The sequence below is a fragment of the Daucus carota genome, chromosome 8 (genome assembly GCF_001625215.2).
Source record: "Daucus carota subsp. sativus chromosome 8, DH1 v3.0, whole genome shotgun sequence".
In the NCBI taxonomy this organism is placed as follows: domain Eukaryota; kingdom Viridiplantae; phylum Streptophyta; class Magnoliopsida; order Apiales; family Apiaceae; genus Daucus; species Daucus carota.
In genome coordinates, this window is record NC_030388.2 from 20,543,696 (window position 1) to 20,561,022 (window position 17,327).

At 31.3% G+C, this 17,327-nt stretch overlaps 2 protein-coding genes across 2 annotated transcripts; both read left to right on the forward strand.

Moving 5' to 3' along the window:
- Nucleotides 1–2,863: 2,863 nt before the first annotated feature.
- Nucleotides 2,864–6,532, forward strand: LOC108198311 (vacuolar-processing enzyme). Its single transcript, XM_017366071.2, has 8 exons — nucleotides 2,864–3,025; nucleotides 4,900–5,056; nucleotides 5,168–5,250; nucleotides 5,332–5,534; nucleotides 5,631–5,679; nucleotides 5,763–5,942; nucleotides 6,025–6,213; nucleotides 6,302–6,532. Exons 1-8 carry the CDS (start codon nucleotides 2,930–2,932, stop codon nucleotides 6,446–6,448), a joined length of 1,104 nt encoding a protein of 367 aa, XP_017221560.2. The 5' UTR covers nucleotides 2,864–2,929; the 3' UTR covers nucleotides 6,449–6,532.
- A 6,129-nt stretch (nucleotides 6,533–12,661) lies between these two features.
- On the forward strand, nucleotides 12,662–15,793 carry LOC108198312 (vacuolar-processing enzyme). Its single transcript, XM_064082485.1, has 10 exons — nucleotides 12,662–12,897; nucleotides 12,992–13,156; nucleotides 13,415–13,571; nucleotides 13,667–13,749; nucleotides 13,831–14,033; nucleotides 14,150–14,198; nucleotides 14,279–14,464; nucleotides 14,544–14,747; nucleotides 14,847–14,890; nucleotides 15,573–15,793. The coding sequence occupies exons 1-10, from the start codon at nucleotides 12,700–12,702 to the stop codon at nucleotides 15,661–15,663; spliced, it is 1,380 nt and encodes a 459-aa protein (XP_063938555.1). The 5' UTR covers nucleotides 12,662–12,699; the 3' UTR covers nucleotides 15,664–15,793.
- Nucleotides 15,794–17,327: the final 1,534 nt, after the last annotated feature.

Genomic DNA, 17,327 nt, shown 5'->3' on the forward strand with positions numbered 1-17,327 from the left:
TCGCTCGCAACCTTGGCGGACCCATCACCAACAATTGTTAATAGGACTAGAGAGGAAGAAGGGGAGAGAAGGTCGACACAACTATATATTTACAAAAATATTGAAGTTGCACCAAGTTGCACGGTATATTTGCAATTATTCTCAAACTATAGTAAAATGGCAATTTTTTTTTCAAAAAACAAAATATTTGCTAAATTCCCTTTTCTTAATTTATTATAATTATAGGTTTTGTACCGGCCAAATTGACTAAAATTTGAATGAAATTTATTAATATTTTATTAATTGATAAAATTAAAAAAATATATCACCGGAAATAACTTTTAATCTACTTTAAGATGTAATTTTTAGTTTTTTAAAATAATGAAATAGTGATTCATAATCTTTGGTCAAAATTTAGTCAATTTGACCAACAAAAATAGAATTGTGACAATTAAAATGGGACGAAGGGAGTATATAATACTACAACATTGGTTTTGGTGAGCCAATTTAATCATAAATATCCTCATTAATAACTACATATTTAATATATGTTACTCCCTCTGTCCCATTTAATTGTATACGTTTCTTTTCAACTGTTCGACACGCATTTCAATGCTCTTATAAAATATAGTTCCGTAACTTATTTTTGAGATTTTCTTTTTCTGAATAAAAATATAACATCCAAACTTTAATTCAGAAAAAGAAAATTTTAAAAATAAATTACACAACTATACTTTACAGGAGCATTAAAGTCCGTGCCGCGTCCCCGTCCCCCAATGTATACTACTCAGGGGGACGGAGGGAGTATTCATTACATCTAACTATTATACCCTCATTAATAACTTGCAAAAGGCTAATAATTAATCCATTTCATCCACTAATAATTACCATCATTACTCCCTCTGTTTCATAATAATAGTCGGTTTGACTTTAGACACGTGATTTAAGGTGTTATATATATACGGTTTTTCTAGTGTGTGCCCATGAGCACATGCTAAGTGCGGAATTTTACAAGTTTGGAAGATTTTGATTGGCTCTCATATCTTAATAATGGTGGACCCCCTCAAATACAACAATCACACCAATCAAAATCTCTTAAATATATCAAATTCCGTGCTTAACTTCAACATTAGTTTTGGTGAGCCAATTTAGTCATAAATATCCTCATTAATAACTACATATTCAATACTCCCTCCGTTTCAAATTAGATGTCCACTTTAAAAAAATCACACAGTTTAAGAAAAGTGGTTGTTCACAAATTAATTGCATTAAATGATCAAAATATGTGGAGTGAGATTAATCTAGGAAATATAAATAAGAGATATGTGGTGTGGAAATGACTTTGGAAATATGATTTTGTATTGAAAGTTGAAGTGGACAAGTAATTTGAAACAAAAAATTTTCTTCAAAATGGACATGTAAATTGAAACGGAGGGAGTATCTGTTATTAATTACATCTAACTATTATACCCTCATTAATATCTTGCAAAATGCTACTCCCTCCGTTCCCTTTTATTAGTCGCTTTAACTTTTTGCATGTATTTTGAGGTGCAATAAAATCGTATTTCTACATGTTATTTTTTAAAAAAAGATTTTTGAATAACAATATAGATGTTAAATTTTTATTCAGAAAAAGAAAATTTGAAAAATAATACTTCGAACTATATTTTTTGTACACCTCAAATTACGTGCACAAAATCAAAGCGACTAATATTTAGGAACGGAGGGAGTAATAATTAATCCGTTTCATCCACTAATAATTACCATCATTACTCCCTCTGTCTCATAATAATAGTCGGTTTGATTTTTAACACGTGATTTGAGGTGTTATATATACATGGGTTTTGATGAGCCAATTTAATCATAAATATCCTCATTAATAACTACATATTTAATATCTGTAATTAATTACATCTAACTATTATACCCTCATTAATATCTTGCAAAATGCTAATAATTAATCCGTTTCATCCGCTAATAATTACCATCATTACTACCTCTGTCCCATAATAATAGTCGGTTTGAATTTTGACACGTGATTTGAGGTGTAAAAAAAACATACTTCGACGTATTATTTTTCAAATTTTTTTTGAATAAAAATTTAACATCTATATTTTTATTCAAAAAAAGAAATTTGAAAAATAATATGTAGAAGTATGTTTTTTATACAACTCAAATCACATGTCAAAAGTCAAAGCGATTATTATTACGGAACGGAGGGAGTAATTTGTTTCATCAATCATTATACATTATAACTGTGAATAACTATATATCTAATATCCATTATTAATTATATCTAAGTATTATGCCCTCATTAATATCTAGCAAATACTAATAATAATTTCTTTATCATTAGATCATTTCATCTTTTTAATTACATAATATAATTATACATATTTAATTACATATTTTACAATTAATTACGAATATCCACATTTATTTACGAATATCTAGATATTATACATTATTAATTACGAATAACCACATATGTAATATATAAATCCTCTTTGTGAGGAATTCAATGCATAATTTAGCTGTAATCTATCCATTCATATTTTTAGTAGTCTTATTTTTACAATGGCAGATTTTAAGTTTGCGTTTCATCTGATTCTGGTAATTTTAATGTGTGGAATATTACGATATTGTGAAGCTGATCGGGTCCGGGGGCCACTGAGCGGGTTAGCCTCTCTGGCGCCGTCACCAAGCCAGGCCGGTGATCCAGCCAATGGAACCACATGGGCGGTTCTTGTTGCCGGTTCGAACAAATACTATAATTATAGGCATCAGGTATGACAAACACGATATCTGACGTAGCACAAGTGAGCTCATTTATGATTAGTGTAATAACATGTTACTGATTTTGAGTTGGATTGTTAAACAGGCTGACGTCTGCCATGCATACCAAATACTGAAGAAAGGAGGACTCAAGGAGGAGAACATAGTTGTGTTCATGTACGATGACATTGCTTATAATGACTATAATCCTAGGAAGGGTGTTATTATAAATAGTCCTCACGGTGATGATGTCTATGCCGGTGTACCTAAGGTGCTTACTCATTCTACGAATCTTTGATATCTGATATTACCCCATCCCCTGTTAGTATACATAGGGTACAGGACGCTGACGGATACACATTATAACACTTTCGTAAAGTAACTTATTTTTAAGATTTTTTTTAGAAAAAATATTTAAAAAAAGTTTCAGAACTATATTTTGTCAAAGCATTAAAATGCGTGTCCGTACAGAATTGAATGTAGGGATGACAGTTTTACCCGAGCCGTTACGACCTAATTGGGTCTATTCGAACCCAATTTTTTTGGATCTGGATTCAGAACTGGATCTTATTTTCAGACCCGAAAGAGTATGGATCTGGATCTGGATCTCAGGTATCCCGAACCGAGACCCGACTCGAAACCCGATCTGAACCCGAAACCCGAAAAAAACCCGATACAATATATTATACATACATACATATATATATATATATATATATATATATATATATATAAACACACATATACATACATATATATTATATGTTTAATGTAGAGTATATATATTGAAATATTATGAATTATTAGGTATGAATATTAACATTTTACTTAATTTTATATGCCCAATACAGAACTTAAATTTATGTCATCAATATTTTTCTCAATTACTGTGCATTAAAAAATCTAAATATAATAAAAATATAAAATATAAATGATAAGTTGAATGATTGTATACAATTAAGTTAAAATGTTTCACGTGTTTATTGTACTAAACGAAACTTGTAAAACCTTTTTTCATATTCTTAAATTTTAAGAAAATCAATCATCACATTTTTTTTTATAGATATATAATTTTTAATTTTTTTATTTTATTTTTATAAGTATCCGAATTAGACCCGAATCCGAACCCGAACCGAAACCCGAAAAAACCCGACAGATCGGATCTGGATCTTCATTTTCCAGACCCTGACCCGGACCCAACCCGAACTGAAATATAATGGATCGGGTATGAATCTCAAGAAACCCGACCCGACCCGACCCGTTGCCGAATGGGATAGTGAGAGTAGGGCTGTTTAACGAACCGAGCTGTTCGCGAACAAGCTCGAGCTCGGCTCGTTAAGAGCTCGTTCGGCTCGGCTCGTTAAGTTAACGAGCTCGAGCTCGAACACAAAAATTTGTTCGTTAAGTAAACGAGCTCGAGCCGAGCTTTTAGTATGTTCGGCTCGAGCTCGGCTCGAGCTCGGCTCGAGCTCGACTCGAGCTCGCTCGGCTCGAGCTCGGCTCGTTAAAGCTCGAAAAAATGTAATATTTTTGGGGTTTTTTTTATAATTTATATATGTTATTGAATTCAGAATTCAACATATAATTAATATATATATATATATATATATATATATATATTTTAGTGTTGTCACCAAAATTTCGGAAAATAATAATTTTATATGGTTTGCTATTTTAACAGTCAAGTAGAAGGTTAACTAGTACCGCTAACTAGTGTTTAATCTTAATTTAGTGTTTCAATATTTTAAAAAATATTTCTTACCGATCCAACCGTATGGATGTTAACATATATACATTTTAGTGATATAAACAAAGTTTCAAAAAAATTAAAATTATTTGGTTAGCTATTTTAAGAGTCAACTAGCGGTTTGTCTTTATTTTTTTTCTGGCTCGGCTCGACTCGACTCGACTCGGCTCGGCTTGTATTTGTTCGCGAACAAGCTCGTGTTCGGCTCGTTAGTTAACGAGCCGAGCTTGAACACAATTTTTGTTCGATAAAAAAGCTCGACTCGGCTCGACTCGTCAGAAAAAAATTTAAAGCTCGGCTCGGTTCGGTCAAAACTCGGCTCGGCTCGGTTCGTGAACAGCCCTAAGTGAGAGTAAGTATTGTACATTCACATGTCATCCGATGGAATAATCTTACAGGACTACACGGGGACGAATTTGACGCAAAATAACTTGTTTGCGGCGATTCTCGGTAATAAAAGCATGGTTAAGGCTGGCAGCGGAAAGGTTGTCGACAGCGGTCCTAATGATAGAATTTTTATATACTATACAGACCATGGAGGGCCTGGAATACTCGGTGAGAACTTTGCATTTGTTCCTAATCAAGATTTCTATTTGTTCGGTGTTGTGCATATTTGTTGTCATGTTAATGTTCTTGGCCTGCTCATTTCCCTTTTTCTGTTTATAGGAATGATTGATGAATTCCTTTACGCGAAAGATCTCATTGACATGTTAAAATTGAAGCACAGCACCGGGACATACAAAGAAATGGTACTACGCCCACTGGTTTAGTTTGTTTTGCCTTTTCTTCTGTTAACACTAATGTTTTCGGGATCTTTTTAATTTGTGCAGGTCATCTATGTAGAAGCCTGTGAAAGTGGCAGCATATTCAAAGGTTTGCTGCCGGATGATATGAACATTTACGTCCAAACAGCCTCGAATGCAGTAGAGGATAGCTGGGCAACATATTGTCCTGGGGATCAAGATCACCCTCCTCCTAAAGAGTACTCGACTTGCTTAGGCGATTTGTTTAGTGTAGCTTGGATGGAAGACAGGTACGTTTTCTTACACGTACTTGATTCCTGATACCACCCAACCAAACGACTCCTAACACAATTATCTATAATCTTTGATGAACGTTATTATTGCAGTGAGAGTCGTGGTCCGAAGGATGAGACTTTAGAGCAACAGTACCTAAAGGTAAATATCGTTTTGTCAAATCTAGATCATAAATCCATTTGAATATTGTTGTGCTGTATGCGAAAACTTTAGTACTTGCTCAGGTCAGAAACCGAACTTCTAATTATTCTCATGTAACGGAGTACGGGGCTAAGGAGATGCATAAAGAAGCGGTCTCTCTTTATCAAGGTAATCCTGTGTCGAAGACCAGCCAAGCTGAATCGAATACCCCCATGGCTGCTACTATTCAAAGAGAAGCTGACATTCTTTCCATGTGGGCACTGGTATGTGCTTAATCTAATTTCATCATTCCAATCCAAATGGCGCGATTTTTTTGATATCATTTATATCTCAAATCAAATGCAGTACAACAATTCGGCAAAAGATTCAGACAAGACCAAAATATTGAAGAAGATTGAGGAGACTACGGCACAGAGGAGGCACTTGGATGATAGCATAAGCCTGATAGCGAATGCTCTGTTTAACTCTGTTACGAAGAGAGCAAGAGAACCAGGCTCACCAGTAGTGGACGATTGGGATTGCCTTAAATCAATGGTAATTCGTCATTGATTTTCCTGAAATTGATATTGATTTATGTGATCAACTTATGAAACAACTTAAAATTCAAATATTTCAAATTCAGGTTCGAATTTACGAGACACATTGCGGGCCACTAACTCAGTATGGGATGAAACATATGAGAGTATTTGCAGACATGTGCAACAATGGCGTCACTGGCTTGGACATGGAGAATACTTGCATTACTGTTTGTAGAAAGGAAAGCAATTAGTGGACCTATTTTGTTGCTAGCTTTGTATCTGCTTGAGGTTGCCTAAAGTAAAATGAAAAAAAAAGACTATACATTTAACATTTCAATAAGATGCACACAAATAAACGCAGTGTTTTGCTTTATCAACAGTGCAACATCATTACTAAAAAGAAAACAGTGCAACTTCATTAGTATTTCATCTTTACTCTGTAACCAAACAATAGCAAAAAATTACATTTTTACTGACTATTGCTTAAAAAAGACTCTTAAAAAAGAATAAATATATATAAGTATTGAATATATAATCTCTGCTAAACTCTGGTACGATGGATCATGTATTCATTTTTTTTGCCAAAGTTCCACGGAAGAAGCATGCATAAAATCGTATATATCCTATGATCTCCCATTTTCTGTATCTGCATTATGAAGATCTAATATTCAGAAGCAAAACATAGCGGCTGTTTGGTTGAGAGAAGTAGCAACTATTTTTTTCATCTATTTTTCTTGACCGGTTAACTTTTGTTCATGAGGTTCTACTACTTTTCGAAATAACATTAGATAACATAGAAACTACCCTTTTTAACTAACACACTATTCTTGTCATATTCCTAACTAAAAAATCGATTTTCTAAAAATAAAGCAGGCAACATCTATTATATATCTAATAGACCAACTATGAGTAATTTAAATCAAAATGACTAAACTACCCTTGCTCATTATACATAATTTAATTCAAAAAGACTAGACTACCCCTACTCACTATTAATATTTACTTTTAATACCAACCTATTTATTAGACATTAATGTCTCTTCATTAATATGCATTAATTACTTTATAATTATAACTCTAATACATATAAGTATATAACATTTATAATTATGATTTAATAAATAAATAAATATCCAGTATTATAAAAAGCGAGAATAAAAATATCGATGATTAATCGAAATGGTTAACATGGTCATTATTTGATTAATTTAATATTATATATGTAAAAATAATATATATAATCATTTTTAAAATTTTAATTTCTCTTCACAAATTTTGTAAATTTTTATATTTTGCATGATTTTCGACCCATTATTCAAATTTCTGACCAATTAGACATCGATTAAACGTATTTTACCAAATCGGATCAAAATCCGTCCGACTATTGATTAATAGGTTAACTCGGCCAATTTTTAGAATGTTTAATTGTTACTCCCTCCGTCCCTATTTATTTGTCCACTTTGGAAGTAAGAATTTGTCCCTATTTATCTGTCCATTTATACTTTCAAAACTAATTTAATGATAGTTTTTCAAATATATCTCCATAATTTCAATTTTCAAGGCTTGACTTATTTAAAACTTGGTTGAATTCATATTTTCAAGACATAAAGTAGGGGTATTCCATCATTTTCAAGATATTAATTAGAGGTATTTAATGAAAAAGTTTATACAATCAAGTATTCCTTGGTATGTGTTTTTTTTCCCAAAATGGACAGATAAAAAGGGACGGAGGGAGTATTGTTTAATAAAATTATATATATATGTATTAGAATCAATATATATATATATATAAAGCGTCTCTAGGATTGTTCGATTCAGTCTTCTAAATTTTCTTGAATTTCGGAGAGAAAATATAATTATAATTCAAAAAATCAGGTCCAAGAATTCTAAAAGTAATACAATTCTTTTCTTATTTAATTCTAAAGATGATACAGTTCTTTTCTTATTTGGTATTTCTTATTAAATTCAAAAGATGATACAATAGTATTTCTTATAGAATTCTAACGATGATACAATTCTTTTCTTATTTAGTAATTCTAAAAGAAATAGGATTATATTTATTCAAACTAATAATAATAGATAAAATACAATTTATATTTAAGTTATGTAAAGTAATATATACAATTCTTATTTTCGATAATATATAATATATTGAAGATATGTTTAATGGGAACCCAACTGAAAATAACTTTTATGGAATTATAATATTATTTCGTATCAAAATTTATAAAAAAGATTATTTATTAGTATTGTGTTTAAGGGGAGGACGGCCCAAATTAATTTTTACCTAAATAATAATATTTTTTTATTAGTATTATGTTTGACGGGAAAGTAGCTAAAATAATATTTTGTCTAAATTTATAAAAAATTCATAACGCCGCCGCGAAGCGCGGCTTTTTCACTAGTAACTATAAATAATATAATCGTAAATCCTCCCCGAACGAACATCATCAAAAGAGAACTCAAGAGGCTCTATCGGGTTACCTCGTGACCTACGATTACTTCGTCAGGTTCATTAACGATTACTTGAAAATCTCCCGGAGCTACCTCGGCTTGAATATGAACCCTCTGTACGACACTGATGTTCACCACGCAAGTTTTTGTACGCTCAAAACTCTCTGTCCATGAAAATTCGATGGTGTGTTTTAAATTACTCATGGCGGCGTGTCTTGTTTATAGTTTCATTAAACAAGATTATACGCAGGTGTGATTTTGTGTGCAAGAAGAAGCGTAGTTTATATATAGGCAGAATGCAGCAAGAATCTCATTTTTCGTATTAAATTTTCAATAATTTTAGGTGAGTGGTAATTTAATTATATAATTTTATATAGTGTACTATATTTTTTGTATTTATATTTTAATAAATATCATAATAGTGAGGATATGTGTACATATATACATCAATATAGAGTGTATTGGGTAAATCTTATGAAAAGTGACTTCCTTCTTAAAATAAAAAAAGTGGACTATTTGTGAGAAGTGAGTCAATACTTATAAGTGATTAAAGTGTTTGAAAAAAAAATGAAGTCCTCAAAAAAAGTTAGAATTTCAAGTTCCTACGCGTGCTTGTGACTTTTTACACAAACAGGTCAAAAAAAACATATGCGACTATTTTATAAAAAAAAAAGCCGGAAGCAAGGACAGATATACACATAATATGACTTAAAATACAAATAAATATTAAATTAAAATTAAATTTACAAATAATTTCAACTAAATTACAAATGTTATAAATCATCTGTGCCAAACATGAGTATAAGTTAGTCTATTATTCGATGTAAATGGATCCCACCATCTTACTCACGTTTATTAATTTTGTTCATTAAAATGTATTTTTCCTTAATCATGTCAGACACCATATAAATAATCTAGACGGAGGGAGTAAGTTCCAGTGGGCTCTTAATATGATTCTAAATAATCATGAAGGTAGTTGGCCCATGAATAGTCTTTAGTTAAAAATTAAGACAACATATCAAAAATAAGAGATATAGTCAATTTAGTCGGAAAAAATCACACTCCAGCCCTACTCACCTCTTATCTATTTTAGTCAATTTCTTATGGATATTATATTTGTCGAATTTCTACGTGCATGTAATAAATCTATAGTAAAATTACACATCATTTGTTATTATGTTAAACTGAGATATTCTATTTATAACAATCTAAATATTTATAACATATTATTTTTAAATTATAACCAACCAATAAAATCAATACCATTGAAGCACATTGTCTTATAATTTTCAGCAAATTTTATCTAATGTCTTATAAATCAAATTTAATCGGTAATTATGACAAACCCCATTGGAGATGCTCTTAGGACTTTTTTCTTATGTTGGAAAATAATTTTTATGAATGGTTTTTCATATCCCCATATCATTTTTTAATATTTTTGGATCACTTAAAAAATCTACACTAAATTTTTTAAAATATTTTTTTTGAAGTAAGAAAGTTTTTAGATATTTAAATATATTATTAGTAGCAAATTCATATATTTCCAACATATTCCAAGTTTAGTGAGCTAACAAATTTTGAAAGTTACGAGTAAGCTACATAATTATGAACTTTTCCTTTTGTATCTTTCTTATTTTAATATAAAAATTATAACATTTTTAAATATGTCGAAAAATACACGCCCCCACGAATGTTGATTCCTCTTTTTTCTTAAAGGATCATACTTGGGTTTTCCGCGTAAAATGTCTGCACATATTCTTTTATCTCACGATATACTCACACACAGCACCTTATCGTTGAATCCTATATTAGAACCGTCGTATATATACTAGTTAATTGTTGTTGAGAAAACAATACAGTTAAACCTCGATTAAATAATATCCGATAAAGTAATAACCTCGCTTAAGTAATAAATTTTGCCGGTCCCAACTTGGGCCAATGTTGTAAAGTAATATTTTCGCTAAAAGCATAAGATAATAAAAATTTAGAAATTCATTAAAGGCTCAGGTAATATGTAAAGTAATAATTCATGAATTATATATATATATATATAATGTATATGAATTACAAATTTCAGTTCTTTTTAAAATATGAATCTATAGTAGCTTGTTTCTTCTTTCCACCAAGACCAAAATTAACCCCATCTTTGACTTTATGTAAAGCATAAATAACTCTCGGTATGTTTTGCTCATGTTGTAACAAGTAATTGTTTAAAGTGTTGATTGCTTGAAGTGCTTCCTTTGATGACACGCTTGGTATGATGTACAGTATGTACACTACACATGTTACAGTACATATATACTCTATCTAGGGCATGCATGAATTTAGTTTTCACATATGATTAACTACTGCATGTGACTGATTTTTGTTTTTAAAAATAATGAATTATAATTTGTAAACATATAGAAATTCGGTAAAATAATAAAATATTACTTTATCGATAAAGTAATAAAATATTATTATATCGATAAAATAATAAATTCGGTAAAGTAATATTTTTCCCCGGTCCGAGGGGTATTACTTTAAAGAGGTTTAACTGTATATGGCTTGCCGGACCGCCGGTTTTCTGTTCTTCTCAAAAAGATTCAAAGTTATTTTACAAATATTTGATTAATTTTGATAAAATTTAGAATTTAAATAGTTCGTTGCTGCCCAACTGGCCAAGTCACTCTCAAGTCTTATCTGTATATGTTTCATGTTTGCATACGAGAGTGGGATTTAGCAAAGACGGAGGAGAAAACAAAGTGCAATATAATTAGCAAATCGTTCTAATAATGTGTTTTTTTCCTTCTGAAGCAAAGTTTTAAAAAAAATGGAAATATTCTACTACTATTGCTTATGTCTGGCATAAGTTATTCTCTAATCCCTTCAATTTTCCATACATAATACTTGTATTTTTTTTTCATACACTTCAACATATTGTAACGAGATGCTTAACATATTTATTTTTAAATATTTCTAAATTTTGATTAAAATGTCAAATAATCAACTAATCATTTTTAATTTATGATGATAAATAAGATGAATGGAATCGAATCCGAGTATTACCCACACCAACTCTGTACTATTAAATATGTATAAGAAATATGTCCTAACAAGAATAACAAATATTATTCTATACAAAATAATTAAAAAATTAAAAACCCAAAGGAAGGAAGGAGCGAGTAATTTAGTATTTTCATTTCTGCATGGAAAATGTTAGGTAATGTTTCCAAAATTCTTTTGCCAAATTAATTTAAAAACGTTTGATTGGTTCAGTTCACATTATATATTATTTAATAATAATAATGAGATCCTCCTGTGTATATCATCAATCCTCAAATAAAAATTAATCATATGTCTGAAAAAAATTTGGCGCCATAATTAGGATCACTTAATAGTTAAAATACTCCTCTTTCCATAAGTAATATTCTTTCGTCAGCCTGCTAATGTCCTAGGTAACAGCAATCAGTCCTAGGTATATCAGCAACGCTAGCTTGCAAGAGTATTCATGCGCACATTTTGTCTCCGCTAAAATTAAAAACTCTTGTACTTTGGTTGTATCAGAACATAACATGTTCTTCAGCATTGAGTTTAAGCCTAATCAAACAAAATTAAGGTGATTTAAATAGTAATAGATATGTGTCCATATCGCCCGTCATTTCGCGTGCTCTACTAACTTTACCTCAATGGACTTTAACTCCCGCAAGTTATGATCGGCGAGATTTACATAGATAGTATTAACATAACAATATACTAATACGAAACATGACTAGCTAGATCACGTTTAGCAATTCATTAGGGTGTAAATTTGGCCCATGTCAACTTTGGAAGTTAACTAAATCGAACTTAATTAATTTCAGTACTAAAATACTCAAAATTGCTCTGTTTTAGCAAAATATTATGCTCAAACAAGTTGCTTGGTGACAGGAAAATAATATAATAAATAGCAAAACGATTCCACAACATAGTTTGTTCTGCATGGAGTACTATACAGACATATCAGTATATATAAGTGCATAATTTAGCTTAATCTATCCATTCATAAATTAGTAATCTTATTTTTTCAATGGCGGGTTTTAAGTATGCGTTTCATCTGATTCTGGTACTGTTAACGTGTGAAATATTACGATATTGTGAAGCTGCTCGGGCCCGAGGGCCACTGAGCGGGTTAGCCTCTCCGGCACCGTCACCAAGCCAGGCTGATGGAACCACCTGGGCGGTTCTTGTTGCTGGTTCGAACGAATACTACAATTATAGGCATCAGGTATGACAAATACGATATCTGACGTAGCGCAAGTGAGCTCATTTATGATTAGTGTAATAACATGTTACTGATTTTGAGTGGGATTGTTAAACAGGCTGACGTGTGCCATGCATACCAAATACTGAAGAAAGGAGGACTCAAGGAGGAGAACATAGTTGTGTTCATGTACGATGACATTGCTTATAATGAATATAATCCGAGGAAGGGTGTTATTATAAACAGTCCTCATGGTGAGGATGTCTATGCTGGTGTTCCTAAGGTGCTTACTCATTCTACGACTCTTTCGATATCTGATATACCCTCCATCCTCCTGAGTAGTATACTTAGGCGGACATGACGCGACACGCATTATACTACTTTCGTAAAATATAGTTTTATAACTTATTTTTAAGATTTTCTTTTTTTAATATCTTAAAAATAAGTTTGAGAACTAGAGTGTCGAGCTGTAAAAAAACCGTATAGAATTGAGGAGTAAGTATTGTACATTCACATGTCATCTGATGGAATAATCTTACAGGACTACACGGGGACGAATGTGACGCAAAATAACTTGTTTGCGGCGATTCTCGGTAATAAAAGCATGGTTGAGGGCGGCAGCGGAAAGGTTGTCGACAGCGGTCCTAATGATAGAATTTTTATATTCTATACAGACCATGGAGGTTCTGGAATACTCGGTGAGAACTTTGCTGTGATTGATCGATATATAATTGTTCCTAGTCAAGAATATTATTAGTTCTTCGCCTGCTGATTTCCTTTTTTCTGTTTAAAGGAATGATTGATGGATTCCTTTACGCGAAAGATCTCATTGACGTGTTAAAATTGAAGCACAGCACCGGGACATACAAAGAAATGGTACTACGCCCACTGGTTTAGTTTGTTGTGCCTTTTCTTCTGTTAACACTAATGTTTTCGGGATCTTTTTAATTTGTGCAGGTCATCTATGTAGAAGCATGTGAAAGTGGCAGCATATTCCAAGGTTTGCTGCCGGATGATATGAACATTTACGTCCAAACGGCCTCGAATGCAACTGAGGATAGCTGGGCAACATATTGTCCTGGGGATCTAGATCACCCTCCTCCTAAAGAGTACTCAACTTGCTTAGGCGACTTGTTTAGTGTGTCTTGGATGGAAGACAGGTATTTTATCGCACCCGTATACTTGATTCCTGATACCACCCAACTGAACGACTCCTAAGTATTAAAATTTCCTAAACACAGTTATCTATAATCTTTGATTAACTTATAAATTGTAGTGAGACTCGTGGTCCAGAGGATGAGACTTTAGAACAACAGTACTTAAAGGTAAATATCGTTTTCTCAACTCTAGCTCATAAATCCATTTCTTTGTTGTGGTGTATGTGAAAACTTTAGTACTTTCTCAGGTCAGCAAACGAACTTCTAATGATTCTCATGTAACCGAGTACGGGGCTAAGGAGATGCATAACGAAGCGGTCTCTCTTTATCAAGGTCATAATCCTGCCCCGAAGACTAGCCAATTAAGTGAATTAAATTCGCCCATGGCTGCTACTTATCAAAGAGAAGCTGACATTCTTTCCATGTGGGCACTGGTACGTGCTGAATCCAGTTTCACCTTTCCAATCCAAATTGCGCGATTCTGATATCATTTATATCTCAATTCAATTGCAGTACAAAAATTCGCCTAATGATTCAGACAAGACCAAAATATTGAAGAGGATTGAGGAGACTACGGCACAGAGGAGGCACTTGGATGATAGCATAAGCATGATAGGGAATGTTCTGTTTAACTCTGTAAATCCTAATTCTATTCGGAACAGAGCAAGAGAACCAGGCTCAGCGGTTGTGGACGACTGGGATTGCCTTAAATCAATGGTAATAAGTCATTTGTCAAGTATTGATTTTCCTGAAATTGTTTTTCATTTATGTGATCAACTTATGAAAGGCCTTATAATCCATAAATTCCAAATTCAGGTTCGAATTTACGAAACACATTGCGGGCCATTAACTCAGTATGGGATGAAACATGAGTTAATTACAGTTTGTAACCCCTAGGATTGCTCCAAACGCACTTAAGATCCTGAACTATCAAACGTGACATAATGCACCCTGAACTTTACATTCCTGTGCAAGTTGTAACCCATAGTCACTATTCCGTCCAAATATGCCGTTAACTTTAACTGTTTGAGAGGTAACAGTGTGTATATTAGTTTCTAACAGCTACTTTACCCCTTGTGACTCCTCAAAATTTATGTATTATATTTTGAAATTATTTCTGAACACACACAACGATGTAAAAACTATTAAAATAATTTTTAAAATATGTATTTATTTTAAAATTTTAAAATAAGTTGCATCGTTTATGTAAAAATAATAATAAATTTTCAGATTCTAAATCTAGATAGATATTTTAAACTTATTTTAAATTTTTTTACATCGTTGTGTGTGTTCAGAAATAATTTCAAAATATAATACATAATTTTTGAGGGGTCACAAGAGGTAAAGTAGCTGTTAGAAACTAATACACACACTGTTACCTCTCAAACAGTTAAAGTTAACGGCATATTTGGACGGAATAGTGACTATGGGTTACAACTTGCACGAGAATGTAAAGTTCAGGGTGCATTATGTCACGTTTGATAGTTCAGGATCTTAAGTGCGTTTGGAGCAATCCTAGGGGTTACAAACTGTAATTAACTCGATGAAACATATGAGAGTATTTGCAGACATGTGCAACAATGGCGTCAGTGGCTTGGACATGGAGAATACTTGCATGACTGTTTGTAGCTAGAAAGGAAAGCAATATGTGGACCTCTTCTGTTGCTAGCTTTGTATCTGCTTGACGTTGCCTAAAGGGAAATGTAAAAAAGACTATATACATTTAACATTTCAATAATACACACACAAATAACGCAGTGTTTTGCTTTATCAACAGTGCAACTTCATTAGTATTTCATCTTTTCTCTATAACCAAACAATTGCAAAAATTTACATATTTACAGACTATTGCTTAAAAAGGACTCTTAAAAAAATTATAAGAATCGAAAATATAATCTCTTCTTACGGGGTGTATTCGATTGGGATTTTAATGTATTGTTTTTAGTCTATGGATTTTAATGGATTGTGTGTGATTTTGATTTTGTGCGGATTCTTGATAAAATGTCGCAAAGTTTATAGGATTTAAGCACAATACTTCAAAATCCCATTGATTTTGTGGGATTTCAAAAAACTTAAAATACACTGAATAATGCCACAAAATCCATCATTTTATGAAATGCAAAAAAATCCATCAGCATTTGAATACCATCAGATTTTAATGGATTTTAAAGAATCCCAATTGAATACCATCGGATTTTAAAGCATAATTTAAAATCCCAATTGAATACCATCAGATTTTGTAGCATAATTTAAAATCCCAATTGAATACCTCGAGATTTTAATGGATTTTAAACAATCCCAATCGAATACCCTCGGATTTCATGAATGCAAAAAAAATGCTTTAGAATCCCAATCCAATACACCCCTCTTAGACTTGAGTTAAATTCTAATTTTGACACTTTTTATTATCATTATCAATAATAATAATAATAATAATAATAATAATAATAATAATAATAATAATAATATCTAACATGTTTAATAATTAATATGAATTTTTTTGCCAGATAATTAATATGAATTAAAAATAACATGACTTTAAGTAAAAAAATTCCTGATTGTGTACTGCATTTATAATTTTTTATATCAATAATCTGGATGAGCTTATATATTATATTTCATATATTAAATTTAATTAGTGTTTAATTATGTAATTATAATTTTATTAATTTATTTTTAAGTGCCATACCATCCTGTGTTGTTTTCTGAGTATGATTTTAAAAACACTTATATATCGGTGAAAACTGAGGAACTAGTCATTTTAATCAAACGACTATGTAATTAGAAGATTGAGAAAATATATGTGAACAATTCGATACAGAAGACATATTCGGACATGATAATACAAAATCTTTTAAACAAACATATCATATATAAGTATGATCTGATTAACAAATAAGCAGATATGTAATCAATTAATTCTTTTGTTATATTCTCCATATCTTTTTTTTTTAAATTATATTCTCCATATCTTAATCAATCAATCATATTTACTGTATTAAATTTAAATTTCAAATTTTAAAATTTAAAAGATCCATCATAATGAAAATATTTAGTCATCAGAGTTTCTATCAAATCAAATATTATGTAAATATTTAGTGACAATATTAGTATGAGAAATTTACTATATTCTATAACAAAAATAGAGATTCTTTTTTAAATATTTATTTAAATCAATTTCTGTTTAACTATTCTATATAGTGTTATTCAAACAACAATTATTTGAAATTTTATTATAATAATTAAAATTCAGACTCGTTAATATTTCCATATCCATATCCATATTCCATATTAATA

What these genes read in the sequence shown, in the direction of transcription:
- LOC108198312 (XM_064082485.1), top strand. Translation starts at nt 12,700, where the DNA reads ATGGCGGGTTTTAAGTATGCGTTTCATCTGATTCTGGTACTGTTAACG. An exon ending in CCGGGACATACAAAGAAATG is followed by an intron (nt 13,750 to 13,830) that starts GTACTACGCCCA and finishes TAATTTGTGCAG; the next exon opens with GTCATCTATGTAGAAGCATG. An exon ending in GGGCCATTAACTCAGTATGG is followed by an intron (nt 14,891 to 15,572) that starts GATGAAACATGA and finishes TGTAATTAACTC; the next exon opens with GATGAAACATATGAGAGTAT.
- LOC108198311 (XM_017366071.2), top strand. Translation starts at nt 2,930, where the DNA reads ATGTACGATGACATTGCTTATAATGACTATAATCCTAGGAAGGGTGTT. An exon ending in TAGAGCAACAGTACCTAAAG is followed by an intron (nt 5,680 to 5,762) that starts GTAAATATCGTT and finishes GTACTTGCTCAG; the next exon opens with GTCAGAAACCGAACTTCTAA. An exon ending in GGGATTGCCTTAAATCAATG is followed by an intron (nt 6,214 to 6,301) that starts GTAATTCGTCAT and finishes TTTCAAATTCAG; the next exon opens with GTTCGAATTTACGAGACACA.